Raw genomic sequence first — 20,000 nt, forward strand, 5'->3', positions numbered from 1 at the left:
GTGAAAGCTTCCTGTTCAATAGAATAGAAACCACACGGAGGCTGGGCAGCGGATGTGAGTACAGCTCACAGGCGTTGCACTAAAAGAACAACAGACCACCGCAGGAAGGAGCTGCAGTAAAGATTGTATCAAGATAAATCCAGTGCTGAGTTCATTAGAAATGAATCTGCTCACGTACATGAACTTACTATCATTCATTTTATACTTCTTTTGAAGGGAAAACTCAACATTTTGAGAAAAACTAAGATGGTGAATTACAAAAATCAAGATGGCGACAGATAAAAATCATGCTGCTGACGGCAAAAAACAAGATGGTGACAGACAAAATTTAGCTGGCATCAGCAGCAGCCAAGTCAGTTTGAGTCAGTTAGAGTCAGTAAGAGTCAGTAAGAGTCAGTTAGAGTCAGTTAGAGTCAGTATGAGTCAGTTTAAGTCACTTAGAGTCACTTAGAGTCACTTAGAGTCAGTAAGAGTCAGTTAGAGTCAGTAAGAGTCAGTTAGAGTCAGTAAGAGTCAGTTAGAGTCAGTAAGAGTCAGTTAGAGTCAGTTAGAGTCAGTAAGAGTCAGTTAGAGTCAGTAAGAGTCAGTTAGAGTCAGTTAGAGTCTGCTCAGGACATACAAGACTCTGTTCCAAGGCTGGACTTTCAGTTATCCTTCGTTACTAATGTCGATGGGATTTTTAATGAGATTTTCTTACTTCTGGAACCAAAACAAAGCCGTCAGAAAATAATGATTTTACATTTGTAAGCAGGTTGTAATAACTTTTACCAGGTAAACCTCTGTGCTGGCTACGTTGAGTAAAGCTCTCATCACATCTAATCACTCGTCTAAGCAGCATGCTAGTAGTATTGCTACTGCAATTAAAACTTGGATTACCAAAACAAGACCACCAGGCTTTCTAACTTGTTTCAACTGGTTTCCGTCCAACACTGCGGTTGCTTGAAGACGGCTGCAGCGTGGTCTGAGGTGTGAAGAAACTTCTTGTAGAGAAAACAGGAAACACTCTCTGTTTGTGTGAAACCACAGGTATTGTATTGTATTGTGTTCTATCACATAGGTTTACTCAACTTTTAAAGAAAATATCCTTTAAAATACTACAGCAAAACCTCACTGGAAGCATTTGTTGTTGCAAGAGGTCGTTGCCTGCTGAACAGTCCCGGCTAAACTTGAGAAGCTGCAACCTGAATGTTTTCCACATTGATCTTTGCTAATAAAAAGAAGCAACATGAATTAAGGATGGATGTCAACCAGGAACCCCGGATCGCCTGAACGCAGCTGAAACACATCCTGTGTTGAATATGATTTCTATGCATCGTTTATTTGTCATTTACGTTGACAACTCTTTGACTGGAGTGCACTTTATTGTGTTGTTTTTTGCATGTGTTCCATTAGTGCATGTGTTATATCCTGTGCATGCTTGCTGTGATACATGTGAACTTTGCACCACATGACATTTGAATTTCTAAGTAATTCAGGGACCACAGACGAACTCTGGCTCTGTTACAACTGTTCTGTTAGTAAAAGGGTATATTGTCCCGAACAAATACATTAATAAATTAAATGAAATTGTGCTTTATCTTAAATTAAAAGGAGACTTTGTAACGTTATTGTAACTGTAAGTATTTATTGAGCTTTTCATTAAAAGCACATATGAAAGAGATCGCAGCACATTACAATAATTGTTGGAATTATTCATTACTTACAGAAAATAATTACAATTAGAGTGAAAGAAATGATATATTATATTGCATAGACCCTTTTTATGTCGACGCCATGATGAGGAAGAAACAAAGGAAAGACTGGAGGCTAACGCTGGCAGTGGGCTCAAGTTACAAACTGTGATTGGAGGCTCTAGCGAGTTACAATATCGGAGAAACGTTTCAGAGACGGAGAGTAAATGTTGCTAATATTTAGCCTTCTGCTAACAGCAGCCGTGTTAGCAGAAGGTTAAACTATTAGCAACCCTTTCTCTCCGTCTCTGAAACGCTTCTCCGACATTGTCCGACTCTCTTTCTGACTGACTTTACTGAAGGATAGTTAACTATAGACATCCAGAGATTTATACGCCCTCAGTTTATCTTTCCAGCACTGCCGTTGGCCACCAGCCCGCTGGTCGGACGCAAGGCTACTTAGCTTAGCTGAACAAAGTCGTCCTTCATCTGGTGAAAGCACGGTGCTTTCCTACGCTGTGACCAGAGTGTGAGGATGAAGCATTAAATTGTTACTCATTTAGCGCCTGGCTAGTTACATAGTGACATAGTACATCTCATATTTTTTATTTACTATCATACATACTTTTGAGAAAGTAAATCTCTTAATTCTGAGAAAATGATGATGTTGATGAAGACTTACTATCTTTTCAAGTAGTATCTCATAATATTGACTTATTTTTATCATTTCATCTGTTTGAAATGTTGGACATGAGCTTCTGTAGTCATCCCGTCATAAACAGCAGAGCTAACGCATCAGTAGCTGAACATTTAGCATGTAGCGACAGTAGCTAGTAAAAACTAGCATTAGCACATCAAAGGATAAAAGAAACAAGACATTTTAAAAACATATCTGCATCTACAGAAGGTTTTTACTTCAGGTGCATAACATAGCTTTCTTTCGTTTGTCCAATCAGAGGCCTCATAGCTTGCTCTCAAGGGTCACGTTGTCTTTTTCTTGACCAATCCCGTTGCTGCTTGGAGTCGGGGCTCCGCTTTCGGTGTCGTCTGCTGAGATCAAAAGTGTCAATAAAAATATGATCTACCCATCTGTCTGTCTGTAATGATGTTTAAACAATTTAAAAGGGTAAAATGATGAGACATAAGTTAATCAATTGAAACTTGATCTGTAAATAAAAACACCTATACATTTTTTTTTTCCGTTTCTGGCATTTTGTGATTATTATTTTTTTAAATAATGTTTAATTTTTAAAATATAAATCAATAAAAATATAAATACATAGCAACTCATACGGACAGCATCGGTATCAAAACTGAACTGGTAGCATTAACAACAAACAAATTAAAAGAAAAATGGTGTGTGTAGGTTTGTTTTACTACCTTTGTGAGGCCCACGTATTCAAACCATCGTAGTGAGGACACTCTACATTGTGAGGACATTTTGTCTAGCCTTCACTACTTCAAAGGACTGTTTGAAGGTTAAGACTTGGATTCAAAGTTAAGGTCAACAGGGTTGCCCCCTTTTAGTCGATTAGTCGACTAATTGGTTGTTCTGGTCTTCGTCGACTAAGATTTCTGAGCCCGACCGACCCCCAGAAGGAAAGTTAACCGAACGTTAGGGTGAGGCAAGAATCCCCCGCAGTTAGGGTTAGGAGTTAGGGAATGTCAACGAGGGTCCTCACAAGAACAGATAAACAAACGTCTGTGTGCGGTGTGGGTGTGTGCGCGCTGACCTTTAACCTGCCGGGCCAGGAGGCGTGGTCCTGCCAGTCCGATGCCCAGCGCTCCGATGGGAGCTGTGGTCAGGATGGCTAACACGGCTAACGTTAGCACGTCCAAACCAAACTTAATCAAGGTCTCGTCCTCCTCCTCTCTCGCCATGTCCAACGCCTTGGAGCCAATAGCAGCCTGGGACACAAATAAACACACGTTGGACTCTTTAAAAGCCTGAACAAGACCACTAGAGCCTCCCAACGCCCAGGCTACACTGAACGGTCCGCATACGTTGCGCGTTCAATGTAGCCTGGGCCTAAGTCTTCTAGAGGAGGTCACTGTGAAGGTTCTGGATATTCTAGAGGTTCTTTAAGATGGTCAAAGTCATCATTTCTAAGGTTCTTGTAGCCACTGAAGAGGTTGGAGGAGTCATTTAGGAGGTTCTGTTAGTCCTTTAAGTGGTTGTTGTGGTCACTGATGAGGTTCTAGGGGTTCTGCAGGTGATTCTAGGGGTCCTTTAGAGGGTTGTCATGTAGTCACTGTTGAGATTCTGGGATATTCTAGATGTCCTTTGTGGTTCTAGTAGTCATAGAGAAAGTTTTAGGGGTCCTTTAGGTGGTTCTTGAGGCCGGTGATGAGGTTCTAGGGGTTCTATCACACAGACCTGTACGGTGGCTTTAGGCAGCCAGGCCACAGAGATGAAGAGTTTCTCCTTCAGGTTGAATCCTCCGAAATGAACCAGCGAGAAGGTGACGAGCAGGCGCATCACCAGGCCGATAGTGATGCAGGCCAGACCCAGACCTGAACACAGAGAGACCAACAGAACAACCTCGTCTGTTACCGGGTCCACTTCCTAGTTACGGAGACCGGGTCCACATTACATGCTGTTTTGTTCTGATTGTTCTTACCCACGGTGCTGGGGCTGAGCGTTGCTATGGTGATCTCTGCTCCAATCAGACCAAAGAGGAGCGGCTGGAACACATCCCACGACAGACCCACCATGGCTGCCACCGGGACCTGGACAGAACCGGTCCGGGTTAAACACGGACATGCTGACGTGGTGTAAACAGGTCTGACTCCAGGTGTTTAATCCAGATTAAAGTGATTCGGATGTGTGTTACCTTGTCGGCCTTCCAGCCCAGAGCAGCCAGGAAGGCCAGAACCAGCGTACTGAGACCACCGGCTCCGGCAAAACCAATAACGTGACTGAAGAAGACCGAAAATATGGACAGACCCAACACCATGAGGGTCCTCCTCAACACCAAGTCCTCCTGCAGACGGACGGAGGACATTTAGATGATTCATTAAATTACATTAAAAATTTGAGACGGCGTAAAACAACATCCAACCCCCCCCCCTCACCTGGTCTTTACTGGGGAAGCAGCACAAGAACAGACCCAGCACCAGCCCGGCTATGACCCCCCCCACCACCTCCAGCAGACCCTTCAGTATGTTCATCCACGTAGAACCTGCAGGACAAACACAGCGTGTAGAACTCAATAGAACTCAATAGAACTGAATAGAATAGAATAGAGCGTATTCTCCTGTACAGACCTGTAGAGAAGGCGATCCCCAGGCAGGTAGAGAACCCTGTTATGGCCAGAATGTCATCAAAACTCCCAGCAGCCATCAGCAGGGTGGGGATTCCCTGAACAACATCAGTAGAACATCAGTAGAACATTAATAGAACATCAATGGAACATCACACAACTACAATAGATAAGTTGTTGGGGTCCTGTTGGTGATTCTGGTCGTCCTTCAGCAGGTTAAAGGAGTCCTTTAAGAGGTTCTAGTGGCCGTTGAGGAGGGCCGGGTTCTATAAGAGGTTCTTGTGATCATTGAGGAGGTTCTAGAGGTCCTATAGGAGGTTCTTTTGATCATTGAGGAGGTTCTAGAGGTCTTATAGGACGTTCTTGTGATCATTGAGGAGGTTCTAGGGGTCCTTTAGGATGTTCTTCCAGCTATAGAGGAGGTTTTAGAGGTCCTATAGGTGGTTCTTGTGATCATTGAGGAGGTTCTAGGGGTCCCTTAAGGATGTTCTTCCAGCTATAGAGGAGGTTTTAGAGGTCCTATAGGTGGTTCTTATGATCATTGAGGAAGTTCTAGGGGTCCTAAAAGAGGTTCTGTTCATTGAGGAGGTTCTAGGGGTCCCTTAGGGATGTTCTTCCAGCTATTGAGGAGGTTTTAGGGGTCATATAGGAGGTTCTTGTGATCATTGAGGAGGTTCTATAGGTCCTATAGGACGTTCTTGTGGTCGTTGCATTGAGAATATTTTAGGGGTCCATAAAGAGGGTCTAAGAGTCAATTAGGAGGTTCTTGTGATCATTGAGGAGGTTCTAGGAGTCCATTAGGATGTTCTGTTAGGCACTGAGGAGGTTTTGGGGTCCTATAGGAGGTTCTAGGGGTCATCTAGGTGATCAGTCTTCAGGTTCTAGTGTTTTATAAGATAGAGTTCTAATGTTTACACAGACTGGCCGGTCTCTCTAGCGGTCCACCGGTTCCCCCTGCTGGCAGACTGCAGAACCACCGGTGATCAGAGCCGATGGTTTACCTTCTCCACTCCGTATCCTTCTCTCTGCAGCAGCAACATGGACGGAACCACGACGGCTGGAGACACGGCAGCCAGGACAAAGCTACAACCACAGAACCACAGAACCACAGTTACTGATGTAGAGACAGAACCACAGAACCACAGAACCACAGTTACTGATGTAGAGACAGAACCACAGAACCACAGAACCACAGTTACTGATGTAGAGAGCTGTTTCTATATGTATATATATCTATAATGTGTGTGTGGTACCCCAGGATGAAGCCCCAAACCCAGGGCAGACCCAACAGGAAGTGAGAAACCACGGCGACGATGGACGCCTCCACCACACAGGGACCGATGGCGAGGCGCAGACACACCGCCTTCAGACGACTCAACGCCTGCATCAACACACACACACACACACACACACACACACGTGGTTATTAACTACATGCAGTATATTTTACTGTGTGTGTGTGTGTGTGTGTGCGTGCGCTCACCGACGGGTCCAGGCCCAGCCCGGCTCTGGTCAGGATGATTGACAGGGCGATGTTCCTCAGAGCTGCAGACCAGTGAGTGTCGATGTAGACGGCGTCCGTTACGTAGGGAACGTTACGCAGCAGCAGGCCCGCCAGCAGCATTCCTACAGCACAACGTGGTCAAAGATACTTAGAGTAGTTAAATACTTAACGTTCTGTCCTGGAGATAGTAAACATCTAAGAATATATATATATGTATATACACATATACATTGTCAGGTCGTACCAAGTACAGGAGGGAAGGGGGGCAGGGATTATATTATATTATTTTATATTATATTATATTATATTATTTTATTATATAATATTATTTTATATTATATTATATCATATTATATTATATTATATCATATCATTTTATTTTATTTTATTTTATATTACATTATATCATATTATATTATATTATATCATATCATATCATTTTATTTTATTTTATATTATATCATATTATATTATATTATATCATATCATATCATATCATTTTATTTTATATTATTTTATATTATATTATATTATATCATATCATATTATATTATATTATATTTTATTATGTTATATTATATTATATTATTTTATATTATTTTACATTATATCATATTATATTATATTATATCATATCATTTTATTTTATTTTATTTTATTTTATATTATATCATATTATATTATATTATATCATATCATATCATATCATATCATTTTATTTTATATTATATTATATTATATCATATCATATTATATTATATTATATTTTATTATGTTATATTATATTATATTATTTTATATTATATTACATTATATCATATTATATTATATTATATCATATCATATCATATCATTTTATTTTATTTTATTTTATATTATATCATATTATATTATATTATATCATATCATATCATATCATTTTATATTATATTATATTATATTATTTTATATTATATTATATTATATTATATTATATTATATTGGTTTGGTTTGAGGTGTCGGGTCGTACCAAGTAGTGGAGGGAAGGGGGGCAGGGTGGGCAGTTGGATCATTCCCACCAGCTTCCCTCCCAGCACGGAGCAGATGAAGAGGATGACGAGGCCGAACAGGTTCCCTCCAGGTAAACACTCACTTCCTGTGATGGACCAGATGACGCCGAACAGCAGTGCGAACAGACACACTGAACAGATACAGGATTAATGGAGAGATATAGTTATAGATACTCTCTCTCTCTATATATATACAGTATATAGATAGATATATAGCCTGTTAATAGAGACACAGAGAGTTCGTTACCTTTAGTGATGAGCAGGTTGATGAGTCCTTGTGGTCGAGGACATCTGTCCTTCAGACGGACACAAGACGAACAGCAGGAGGACGAGTCCGACGCCGACATCTTCGTCTACAAACAAACATCACATCAGTATAAATATATATATATATATATATACATACTATATATATATATATTTATATAAACTGGGGATAAAAAGTTGTTAAACTTGTGTTTGGTGGATTATTTCTCAGTTGTATCAATGCTAATGGGCATTGTATTCTACATGGTTGAAAGCCTGTTTATTTACCTTCACAATGATGTCACACTTGTAAGGATCATGTATTTGTGGGATGAGCAGCACAGCTGATGATGTGGGGAGCGCCCAAGAAAAATGTTCCAAAATGCTCTGCCGATGGTAAACAGTGTATTCTCCTGTTGGTGTTGACTCTTGTTGTGAGTTGTTTGGTGGATGATTGAAACTCTCTATCAGTAACAAGGAACAATCAAGACATATTGATTGATTGAATCCACCGTCAGGAGCCTCAGTAGAGGTGGAAGATCCATACGCAGCCACAACAGCCTGACACCTCCTCCTCATGCTGGTCACCAACCTGGTCATTGTTCTTGGGCGCTCCCCACATCATCAGCTGTGCTGCTCATCCCACAAATGCATGATCCTTACAAGTTGGACATCATTGTGAAGGTAAATAAACAGGCTTTCCAACCATGTAAAATACAATGACCATTAGCATTGATACAACAGAGAAATAATCCACCAAACACAAGTTTCAGAACTTTGTTTTACCAGTTTATATATATATATATATACACTGGGACATTAGGAACATTAGCAACTGCAACATCGATGACACCTTTATGAACAGCAACACTGCTGAGGGCAATGTTAGGGACAGCAACACTGAGGGCAACGTTAGTAAACTACGATCAACACTGCTGACAACTTACATTAACTATAACTAACATCAACACTGCTGAATAATGTAGTAACAGCAACATAGACGACAGCTTTATGAAGCTGCTGAGGGCAACTTTGGGGACAACGTTGCTCCTGAAGTTGTCCTCAGTGTTGCTGTTGCTGTGAAACGTGCTCAGCAAGTTTCTGTTGAATGTTTTAAACTCAGATAAACATGAAAACATCAAACCAAACCTCTCTGACTGACTGTAGTAGCACCAGTTAGTGTACTAATACTACTACAACACTAGTAGTATACAGACACCGGTTAGTGTACTACTATTACAACACTAGTAGTTTCTATTAATAGTTGACCTTTATCAGAGTTCAGGGTTATCTGATGTCAACCTGTGTGTGTCCTAGTGTGTATAGGTGTGTTTGTGTATTAGTGTGTTTGTGTGTTAGTGTGTGTGTTGTCGACCACTCACCCCGGCGGCGGCGTCCAGTTGTTCGGTCTTCCTCCGCGGCAGGACGGTGATCTCTCTCTCTTCCTGACTGACCTGAACTTTACTCCCTCCCTTCAGAACACAGTGTTTTCATGAGTGTGTGTGTGTGTGTGTGTGTGTATGCGTGTGTGTGTGTGTGTGTGTGTGTAAATTAGTGACAAACACACACCAGGTGTGTAACAGAGAGACACATAGACAATGAATGAGGAGTTGCACTTTGTCCACCACAGCAGAGTTAAACGTGAGCACTAGAATATCTCACGTCGTGTTACAGCGACTCAACATCACGTTCCTGAAGAACTCTTCTCTTACACAATAAAGTCCTGATAAAACCCAGGAAAGGTCCGGGCTGGGTAAAGACCAGTCGTAATATTACGAGAATAAAATCCTAACTTTACGAGAATAAAGTCATAAGTTATAGTTTTATAATTTTATTGTTTTTATTGTTTTATTTATCATCATCATTATAGGGTTTATTTTACTCTATTTTATTTAATGAACATTTCATTGCTGATCAGTATTATCTCTTTTATTTTATTAAAATTATTTGAATACAATCTGCTTATTTTGTGTAGTTTCCTAATTCTTTTACTTATTTATTTTTTATTGTTATTTTTATTTCCTTGTATTTTATTTCTCTTTCATATCCATCTCTCTTATTGCTTTCTTATTCAATTAACCTTTAAATTGGTTGTTTTGGTGCATTAGTTTCTAAATCCAGCACTTTGAGTTGCATCTGACTTGTTTGAAAGGTGCAATATAAATAAAGTTTGATTGATTGATTCAAAAAGTAGAAATACTCTACTATTGATTTAGGACCATTTTAGGACGTTTCTCTGTTTTTATAACATTAACAGTAAAGTTAGATTCTGCTGTCGGCTTCTAAGTTTATTAAAAAACAGACTATGAGCTGTGTTGTGGCTAACATGAAGTATACGGTAAAGGTCATGGAGTACACAGCCTGGTCCAGGATGTTATAAACATTAAATAAATACATCTAAATATGCAGAAGTGCCAGGAGAGTTATGATGGTTATGGTCGGGGGGGCGAAGGAATGTCAACGAGGGTGTGGCGTGCAAATATACGCTCTGAAACATGTTTATATACATTTTTCATTTGTGGTATGTTGAACTCACATCTGCTGTTTCAAACTGTTAAAGTCTTTAATCTGTAACTGTTGATTTGTTAAAGGTTATAGGTCAGATATACGTCATTAAAAGTTCAATGACTTTATATAATATATTGCTCTGTAGAGATGAGATTTCTCACATCACAGCTCAACCTTTGTCTTGTTTGCACATTCCCACACTCCTTCTCCGTTCCTCTTTCTTTCCATCCATCATCCTCCTCTCCCTCCGTCTCTCATTCTGTCATTAAATACACAAGATTTATTGTTTCATCACATTAATCATTAAACCAGCAGATACACTCACTCACCTCCCACACACATTTATATATATATGTACATAATGGAAAATACTCTGCTGAACTTTACTCGATGTCAACGACCTCGCTGACCTTCAGGACGACCTTCAGGACGACCTCTACGTGTTTAACAACCAGCTGCATGTTTGGTTCATTCAGACGTTTCCATCCAGATTAATCTGCTGAGTCACTCTATCTATCTATCTAGAGTGTTAGTGTAGCACAGGAGCAGCTGATATAGTTTATGGTTCACTGATCATTACTGTAAAACATCAAAAGACACAACCAGCCAATCAGAGAGCGATTTCAATTTATCAGCCAATCAGAGCAGTCGTTCAGAGAAACCAACCAGTCATATATACACACATATATACACACACATATATATATACACACACACACACACACACACACACACACATATATACATATACATATCCTGGTAACATTCATACATATTCCCTTTTTAATCCTTTTTTCCTTTCCTATTGGTCTCAACACTTTTATTATTTAAAGTTAAATTAAGGTTTTAAGTTGGTCTGAGTGTTTTATTGTGTTGTTTTTATGTTTATGTTTAATTGTACAACTTTTTAAATGTGCTTTATAAATAAATTTGGATTGGAGTCAATTTCTTCATTTGCAATTGACTTTTTTTTCATAACGTTATGACTTTATTCTCGTAATATTACGACTCTTTTTCTCGGAAAGTTATGACTTTTTTCTCGTAATATTGTGACTTTATTGTGTAAATCTCAGATGTTTTTCCCTCAATGTGGCCCTAATACTCCGTAGTACATTGTCTCTTTGGCCCTCACTGCATTAGACTTCTATACTATATACTTAGACTTTAAACTGTTACCTTCATCACAATGATCAGATGTTTTGTGGCTCAAGACAGATCATTTTTTTCCTAAAATGTCTCTTTTGACAGTAAAGGTTGCTGAAATAGTACTTTTTATTTTATACACTTAAACTTGTTGTAATTTTGTAATCTCTGACTCTCTTCGGGATTAATAAAGTTCTATCTTATCTTATCTTATATTTCATCCCTGTTTTCTAACTCGCACTATTTTATATCTTAGAGTCTCATTTTGTGTTTTTTTACTTGTGTGATTTCTTTTTTAATACATATTTAATTATCATTGTTTAAGGTAGTTTGAGACACAAGATTTTCATCGACAACAACTGCTTCTGTATTTGTGCATTTGATAATAAAAACCAATGAAACTGAGATATGAACAGTTTGTTACCTCGGCTTGTTGATTCTGTCCGTCGTCACTCGTCCGACAGTAACGCTTAGTGGCTTCTTCGTCCATCATCTGAAACAAACGCACAAATGTTGACCTTGAAAAAGACCTTCTGGGTGATAATGAAAGTTAAAGCTACTGTAAACAATTATTACAAGTTACTCATTGAACAATTACCTTCCTTTACTAATTAGTTAACAGTTACATTACTCGCTACTTTACTTTAGTTACTCGTTAAAGGTGACTTGAAACAATTTATGTCCTCATAATCCACCAGGTCCTCACTTTGTAGTTGTAGTCAAATAGGTCCTCACTAAGAAACACGTCACATAGTGAGTTATGTTTTATTTTATGGGACAATAACTTCCTAATAATTTCCAGACAGAAATAAATATGTAATTATAATTATAGGGAAGGAAAACTTCTTCCCATGAAATTATAGCCCCCCAAAATAAATTATTTAGACACGTATCTCAATGTCATTTGTACTTAAAATACACCGTATTACAGCACGTTATCTCCAGAACACATCTTGAAAACCTTTGATAACATTTAAGATTTGATAAATTACCTGTAAAATAAAGCATCTAACTAATTAAAAGACTCTGTGTTACACCGGCAATACATCAGAATTAATTAATCAGACACTGAACAGATAACTGAACATTTATGGTTTCTCCATAATTAGTACGAAATTACATTATTTTTCATAAATTATTAATAATTAAAATTTTAAATTGTGTGCAGAAAAGCAACATATAAATTGTGAATGAAGTTTCTAATATTAAATAAATAGTAAAGGAACATTTTCTTGGATTTGTAAGAGAGAACTTCTTGCAAGGAAATTCTTATTTTCTCCGTTATTAGTACAAACTTCTTCCAAGGAAATTATATACCTTTAAAATTAATTATTTAGACATATACTGCATCATTAGAACTTTATCTCAATGTTATCTGTACTTACAATACACCACATTACTTATTATTAAATTATTAACAATTTAAATTTGTGTGCAGAAAAGCAACATGTATATTGTGAATGAAGTTTATAATAAATAAATAGTAAAGGAATATTTTCTTGGATTTTAATAGAGCTTGTCTTTTAAGGGAATACATATAAATAGTAATAATTTTTTCTCCAGGAAACCTCGTAGGAATTACCGACCTGTAAAATAAAGTGTTAACATTAACAATTACATAAACATCAAATATTGACTATTAATCTAACAAAAGCATCACCTTCAGTGAATGACAACAACGAATCACTGCACAGTTTGTTATGATTAATTAGTATATTTATATATTATATATATGCAGTCTTACCTTTGGTTGATAAAGAGCTGTGTGACTGGAACAAAGAGGAAAAGACGACTGACAACTGACTCATCAACCAGCAACAACAGACAGAGAGAGAGTGAGCGTTTGTCTGCTGTGTGTTAATAACAGTTGGTTTTTAACTCTGTTGTGTTTGTCGCTCTGTGAAATAACACACACACAGTGAAGGCTGGCATTATGGGAAACAGGTCGCTGTCACACCGTCAGCTGTGTTAATGCCAGGCTTCTCGGTCGCCTGCAGACATGAACACATCTTATTATCATTTAGATAATAGCAGGTGTGTGTCAGTGTGTGCGTACGTGTGACAGCATTGTTCCATGCACACTGCAACACCTGATTAAACTCACCTCACAGGTGACGGACGGCTGCAAATTAAAGAAAGTTTTAGTAACCTTGTTAGTCCCACTCTAAGACAGACAATTTTTAATAAAATAAAGCATCACTGCAGATAATTTCTATCCCGAGTTAGTGAGAAGATTGTATTATATGTGGTAAGTTTATGTTCTTACATGAACGTTACTTTCCTGCTGAGCATACCAGCCTTAAGATGCCCGATTTGCTAATGTTCCTTCATTACCATGAATGCACACACAGTAGTTTATTTTGACTCGATCCCACATACAAATACTCAATAGAGTAGATTAATCCGCCGCTGAAAATAGTCCCCGACAAAGTCACAATAGACCCTTTTTGTGTTGACGTCAGGTGTTATCTGGAGGCAAAACAAAAAGGAAAGACTTTTATACATCAAACAACTAATCGAGAAAACATCAACAGATTAATCGACAAAGAAAAGAATCGTTAGTTTGAGCCCTCTTTGAATGTTTATTAGTAATATAATGGATGACATTATGACGGTACGATTCCCTCGTCTGAACTTTAGTCTAATAAAAACATTCAGACTGTTTATCTCTAAATATCTCAGTCATTCATTCTTATTTCTGGATTAGAGGAAGTGGAAACAGACTGACCGTGCGGTGACGGGTCTGCACACACGCTGCGAGTCACACGTCCTCGCAAGTAAACAGGTCTTCACAACACACGTGTTTTGCCAAGGGTTGGTCCACACAAGCATGCAAAGACAAACACACACAGGTGATGGAGTGTGTGTATAGATTTATTGGTGGGATACAAGGTGATACAAACCAAATATTCACGGTTTACACAAAACATACAGTCTGTTCATAATTAAATCCATAAACAATAACGCTCTTCATCATCATCATCATCATCATCATCATCATCATAACAAAGTCGTAACAGCTAAATCAGGAAGTGACATCAGAAACACGCTCACAAGGCAAATCACGTACAAACGTACAGTCTGTACATCACACATACCAACAGCCCTGTGTAATAAGCATGACATACAAAAAGCTGTAGAAAAATACTCTTAAAAAACCAAACACACAAAACAACAACAACAACAACAACAACAACCACTTGGAATGTTCTGGATGTCGGTTAGACATCGGCATGGCGGGCACACCGGGCAATTTGTTGGGCAACTCTTCTACTGGGTTGGAAACATGTTGTGACACAAATCTTCTTTTCCTCTTAAAATACATTTTATAAAAAATGTATAGATTAAAATCAACGAAACGCTCCTATAATCTGCATTTCTTATTTATTTTTTTTTAACAAACCTGATGTCATGAAGAAGCAATAAAAAGTGAAAAGATGATAAAAAGTTGTATTTTTGAAATAACATAATCTGTAATTTACAAAGCCTGTCAGGAGAAACAGACAAATTAAATCATTTCTGTTCTCAAATTAACAATCTGTGTACATGAATAAATGGAACATATTTAACAATGTTAACATTTTAACATAATTTTAAGGGATGTCATAGATTGTGTTTAATGCAGGTAATTTAATTTTGGACTCTTATATTTCAGATTTAGTTTGTTAGACAACATTGTGTTGACATCCCTTAAACATGTGATAAAGACTATTGATAAATAGTTATATATTGTTATAGCTCTCAAAAACACCTTCCAGGCTTCAGACAAAAATCATTGTTTTTAAATGAATTTGCATTTGATTATGAGTCAAAACGTGCAAAAACCTTCGCGAGACTCGCTGCCCGACAACCTATCCTAACCTTCACCATCTCGCCAGAGTTTCACAGTTTGCGTGTTACCTTCTAGCCACGACCCTTCTCCTGCTGTGTTAGCGAGTCTGCTAGCTAACGTGAGCAATAGCTCGGTAACCAGCTAAACGGCTTCTTTTAAAGGTACACTATTTGAGCAAATTGGTTTGTAAATTAATATCTGAAGCTGTTCATGAATCAACACTCATCAGTTATCTACATTAGCAATATGCTACAGTTACGCTTCCCAAACTGCTTTTTATATTTCTTTTGCACTTTAGTTTGACTCCATTTAAGATCCTTTAAATTTATAGATTAAAAAATATGATTGAGTTTTAAAACGTGACATTTTCTGGATGAAGTCTGGACTGTACGGAGTCCTGAAGTCCTGAAAGGAGAGATTTTTTAATAACTTGTAACATCAGACGTAGCAGCACAAGACAAAACAAATATTATTTTTGTGTTACATTAGAATTAAAATGTGTGAATAAAGATAATGTCAATCAAAGTTGCCCAAATAAGTTGCTGGTGTGTTTAGAAGCAAAAAAATCCTCTCTCTCTCTTTCTCACACACACGTACAGTACGACATTGTACAGGTAACAAGGTTGTTGTTTTTTTTTTTTACTGCTAAGTTTAAGTACAGGCACTATAGAGTGAAGCATTGTGGGAAGTCGAGTGCTCAACTAGTCTGTTTTAGATAGCAGCTTTTATAAATTCAGCGCTGAACGACTGAACGTTGTGATTTGTATGATCATTAAAAGTTTGAACACTCAAAGCAGACGATCGGATGATGTCGTGGAAATAAAGTGAGTGTGTTTACATCCAACACACATAAACCCAACAATGAGCTCAGTTCACTTTGTATTAATGCAACAATAATCTAATAATATAATAAAGAGATCTTCCTGTAAGAACATCAGGGAGTGTAATTCCTCTGAGTTACTGCTGCCACCAAGCTACTTGTAAAGTAGTAGAGTGCTGCAGGAATGAGTCCTGCAATGACAAAAATACGTCAACCCTGCAGCGCTCTATAACAAGTACAAGTAACGTGTTCAAGGAAGCAAAGAATCTCCATAATAACTAAAAATGTATAAGCAACTAACCGCGAAATTTAACCGCTACTGAATACTGAGGGCCTTTTCACATTATACACACATCGTACACCGTTGTCGCCTACGTCTTGTCGTTTTCGCCTACGCCTTGACGTTGTTACCTACGTCTTGTCGTTGTCGCCTGCGCCTTGTCGTTGTCGCCTACGCCTTGTCGTTGTCGCCTACATCATTTTGTTGTCTCCTCCGTCCTGTCGTTGTCTCCTACGTCCTGTCGTTGTCGCCTATGCCTTGACGTTGTCGCCTACGCCTTGACGTTTTCACCTACGCCTTGAAGTTGTCGCCTACGCCTTGACGTGGTCGCCTACGTCTTGATGTTGTCGCCTACGTTTTGTCATCGCCTACGTCTTGACGTTGTCGCCTATGTCTTGACGTTGTCGCCTACGTCCCGTTGTTGTTGCCTATGTCTTGTCGTCGCCTTCACCTTGACGTTGTCACCTACGCCTTGACGTTGTCACCTACGCCTTCTGTTGTTGCATAGCCCTTGACAGTGTCGCCTACATCATTTTGTTGTCTCCTACGTCCTGTCGCTGTCTTGTACGTCCTGTCGTTGTCGCCTACGCCTTGTTGTTATCACCTACGTCTTGTCGTTGTCGCCTATGCCTTGTCGATGTCGCCTACGCCTTGACGTTGTCGCCTACGTCTTGTTGTTGTCGCCTAAGTCTTGTCGTTGTCGCCTACGCCTTGTCGATGTTGCCTAAGTCTTGTCGTTGTCGCCTACGCCTTGTCGTTGTCGCCTACGCCTTGTTGTTGTAGCCTACGCCTTGTCGTTGTCACCTACGTCTTGTCGTTGTCTCCTACGTCCTGTCGTTGTTGCCTACGCCTTGATGTTGTCGCCTACGCCTTGACGTTGTCGCCTATGCCTTGACGTTGTCGCCTACATCTTGACGTTGTCACCTACGTCCCGTCATTTTCGCCTACGTCTTGACGTTGTCGCCTACGTCTTGACGTTGTCGCCTACGTCCCGTCGTTGTTGCCTATGTCTTGTCATCACCTTCACCTTGACGTTGTCGCCTACGTCTTGACGTTGTCACCGACGCCTTCTGTTGTTGCCTACGCCTTGACAGTTTCGCCGACATCATTTTGTTGTCTCCTACGTCCTGTCGTTGTCTCCTACGTCCTGACGTTGTCGCCTACGTCTTGACGTTGTCGCCTACGTCTTGACGTTGTCGCCTACGCCTTGAAGTTGTTGCCTACGTCTTGACGTTGTCGCCTACATCCCGTCATTGTCGCCTACGTCTTGGCGTTGTCGCCTACGTCTTGTTGTTGTCACCTACGCCTTGACCTTGTCGCCTACGCCTTGACGTTGTCGCCTACGTCTTGTAATTGTCGCCTATATCCTGTCGATGCCGCCTACATCTTGACATTGTCGCCTACGTCTTGACATTGTCGCCTACGTCTTGTCGAAGTCGCCTACGCCTAGACATTGTCGCCTGTGTCTCCTATGTCCCTCCGTCACCTCATAAGTCCTGTCGTCATCGTCTACGTCCTAATTTTAAATTTAAATTTCAACAGGAAGTATTCAGCAGCGGTTGACTTCATCAGGTGTGTAGTTGTTTATTATTACGTCATGTTTCTGAGAAACAAACCCAGAGTAATAAAAATAATCATTATTCAGTGTTAGGTGAACGTTAATCGTATGAAGTCTACTTGCAGCTCTATTAGCTAACTAGTTAGCATCTGTAATACTAGTTTATACTACTGCTCATCTAGCAGTTAGCATCTGAAGGCTATCAGTATAGATATAGGCACAGGTAGAGGAACTGAAGGTGTGTGTGTGTGTGTCAGTCGGTCAGGTACGTGTGGATGTAGATCTGTTGTTGGATCCAGGGGGTGAAGTGCGTCACGTTGCTGTACACGCCGGGTCCGAGCACCTTACTGAAGCACACGCTGCCCCACGACGTCAGGCCGAACAGCGTCCAGCGACCGTTACCTTCCTCGCACACCAACGGGCCGCCGCTGTCGCCCTGAACACACACACACACACACACACACACACACATACACACACACACTATAAATACCCCGCACAGTTCTGTATGTTCAGGAATCGACCGGCTGTCAGTGCAGATGTTACCATGCAGGAGTCGACGGTTCCAGCATCGTAACCGGCGCAAAGCATCCTGGGAGTGATGGTCTTCATGTCGAAGTAAGACTGACACTGAGACAGCGAGATGATCCGAACCTCTCCTTCCTGCAGCTTAAAGGGCACTGGACACACACATAATCAATGACATCATTTAGTATCCACAGCTCTCTGATCACAGCGATCAGTACCGGTCTACGTGAACACTCACTCCTGTTGCCCATGTGACCCCAGCCGCTGATGTAACAGTAGGAGTCAGGAGAAGGAAGCTTGGCGGGCTCAGGAAGACACACCGGTCTGACGAACGGCGTCTCCTCGATCTGAAAACAACCACCAACACTACTGATGCTCTAACAGGAATGGCGTCTGTAAAGTCCTGTTGATACTGATAATCAATAGTCTCTGACCTCGGATTCCAGCTGCACCACGCTGATGTCGTAGTCGACCACGGCCCGGTTGTAGCGCGGGTGAACGATGATGGAGCGAACTCCGCGGCTCTGACTGTGAACACCTGGATGATCCAGGTTATTCAGACCCAGCACCACCTTCCACAGATCTGCACTCTCCCTCCTGGTGAAGACAAACATGAACGTTTATTAAAATAACCAGTTCAGCTCATTAACATAACGCCACACCCCCGCCGCCGCCGCCACCTCCCCCGTCTCACCCCTCAAAGCAGTGAGCGACGGTCAGAGCCCACCGCCGGTCGATGAGGACGCAGCCGCAGACGTGACCGCTCTGACCGCTCTGCAGCGAGCATTGCCACGGCCACGCCCCCCGCCGGGACACCCGGCCTCCCAGAATCCTCTTATTCCTGTGGGGGTAGACGCCCACCGTCGGGCGCAGCCCGCACTCTGACAGACAGACGGAGACAAGAGTGTTAGTCTATCTCTGCTACTGTTCATCAAGAGACTCATCAGACCCGTCATTGTCTGAGTCTTATCATCGTCATCAACATCCAGTCGTCATCCTTTATGTCCCGTCACCGTCCTCTACCTCCCGTCACCGTCCTCTACCTCCCGTCACCGTCCTCTACCTCCCGTCACCGTCCTCTACCTCCCGTCGTCGTAGTCTACCTCCCGTCACCGTCCTCTACCTCCCGTCGCCGTAGTCTACCTCCCGTCGTCGTAGTCTCTTACGAGACATTTATGGATGAGATAAGATAAGATATAAGACTTACCTTCTCTGGTACACAGCACTGATACTCTCCTCCTGGAATGACAGGCATGACTGAGGGATAGACAGACAGATGTTTAATGTTACCATGGTAACCAGATGATCTATATATATGTATATATATATATAGTGTTTAAACAGACATCTACTGTCATCCTGTTATCTGTCCACTTTCTCTCGTGATGTCATAACTGGGTTCTGTTACCTCCTCTTCTCCAGTCGGGCCTGCAGAGCAGAACCGTTCCTCAGGTTCCACTCAGGATGGACGTGTAACCAACGGCGACGGCCGGGGACTCCAGGGTGCTCGGCTACCATGGAAACAGAGGAGGGAACTCTGGAGAGGAACAACGCAGATTGTCGTTGACCCGTCGTCGGTCACGCATGCTGTGTGTGTGT

At 40.6% G+C, this 20,000-nt stretch overlaps 3 protein-coding genes across 13 annotated transcripts in view; all 3 read right to left on the reverse strand.

Annotated features, from left to right (window-relative positions):
- The window catches only part of LOC119481766 (Fc receptor-like protein 3), a 19,879-nt gene extending 19,653 nt beyond the window's left edge, over positions 1-226 (reverse strand). For 3 of the 7 annotated variants that reach the window (XM_037758973.1, XM_037758972.1, XM_037758967.1), the window contains exon 1: positions 1-224. This exon is cut by the window's left edge and continues 75 nt beyond it. The gene's annotated coding sequence lies outside the window, so the exon portion shown is untranslated. The other 4 variants (XM_037758970.1, XM_037758969.1, XM_037758971.1 and 1 more) reach the window with 3 other exon arrangements.
- Positions 227-2,260: 2,034 nt separating this feature from the next.
- On the reverse strand, positions 2,261-13,306 carry LOC119481762 (sodium/hydrogen exchanger 9B2). Of its 2 annotated transcripts, none has more exons than XM_037758960.1 (15): positions 13,128-13,306; positions 11,808-11,876; positions 9,115-9,204; positions 7,734-7,839; positions 7,447-7,617; positions 6,417-6,559; positions 6,187-6,314; positions 5,935-6,016; positions 4,938-5,031; positions 4,746-4,852; positions 4,505-4,654; positions 4,292-4,400; positions 4,048-4,184; positions 3,404-3,578; positions 2,261-2,717 (listed from the first exon to the last, which is right to left on the reverse strand). In XM_037758960.1, the coding sequence occupies exons 2-15, from the start codon at positions 11,874-11,876 to the stop codon at positions 2,632-2,634; spliced, it is 1,647 nt and encodes a 548-aa protein (XP_037614888.1). In that variant the 5' UTR covers positions 13,128-13,306; the 3' UTR covers positions 2,261-2,631. The 2 variants fall into 2 exon arrangements, with proteins under 2 accessions (XP_037614888.1, XP_037614886.1); XM_037758958.1 differs by having other exon boundaries at positions 2,261-2,720.
- A 933-nt stretch (positions 13,307-14,239) lies between these two features.
- The window catches only part of corin (corin, serine peptidase), a 23,684-nt gene continuing 17,923 nt past the window's right edge, over positions 14,240-20,000 (reverse strand). The window contains exons 18-25 of one of the 4 annotated variants that reach the window (XR_005205257.1): positions 19,810-19,938; positions 19,609-19,658; positions 19,096-19,282; positions 18,836-18,998; positions 18,640-18,748; positions 18,420-18,553; positions 17,240-18,309; positions 14,240-17,199 (exon numbers count right to left, since the gene is read on the reverse strand). Coding sequence is in view for 1 of the 4 variants with exons in the window: in XM_037758905.1 (XP_037614833.1) it covers positions 18,127-18,309; positions 18,420-18,553; positions 18,640-18,748; positions 18,836-18,998; positions 19,096-19,282; positions 19,609-19,658; positions 19,810-19,938 (955 nt within the window). In the remaining 3 variants the exon portion in view is untranslated. Of the gene's footprint in view, positions 18,310-18,419; positions 18,554-18,639; positions 18,749-18,835; positions 18,999-19,095; positions 19,283-19,608; positions 19,659-19,809; positions 19,939-20,000 lie in introns of all 4 variants that reach the window. The other 3 variants (XR_005205259.1, XR_005205258.1, XM_037758905.1) reach the window with 3 other exon arrangements.

The sequence above is a fragment of the Sebastes umbrosus genome, chromosome 22 (assembly GCF_015220745.1).
Source record: "Sebastes umbrosus isolate fSebUmb1 chromosome 22, fSebUmb1.pri, whole genome shotgun sequence".
In the NCBI taxonomy this organism is placed as follows: Eukaryota; Metazoa; Chordata; class Actinopteri; order Perciformes; family Sebastidae; genus Sebastes; species Sebastes umbrosus.

Coding starts and splice junctions, on each gene's coding strand:
- LOC119481762 (XM_037758958.1), bottom strand. CDS start 11,876: ATGATGGACGAAGAAGCCACTAAGCGTTACTGTCGGACGAGTGACGAC. Junction 9,205..11,807: donor GACAGAATCAACAAGCCGAG/GTAACAAACTGT, acceptor TGTGTTCTGAAG/GGAGGGAGTAAAGTTCAGGT. Junction 6,017..6,186: donor GTTTGGGGCTTCATCCTGGG/GTACCACACACA, acceptor CTGTGGTTGTAG/CTTTGTCCTGGCTGCCGTGT.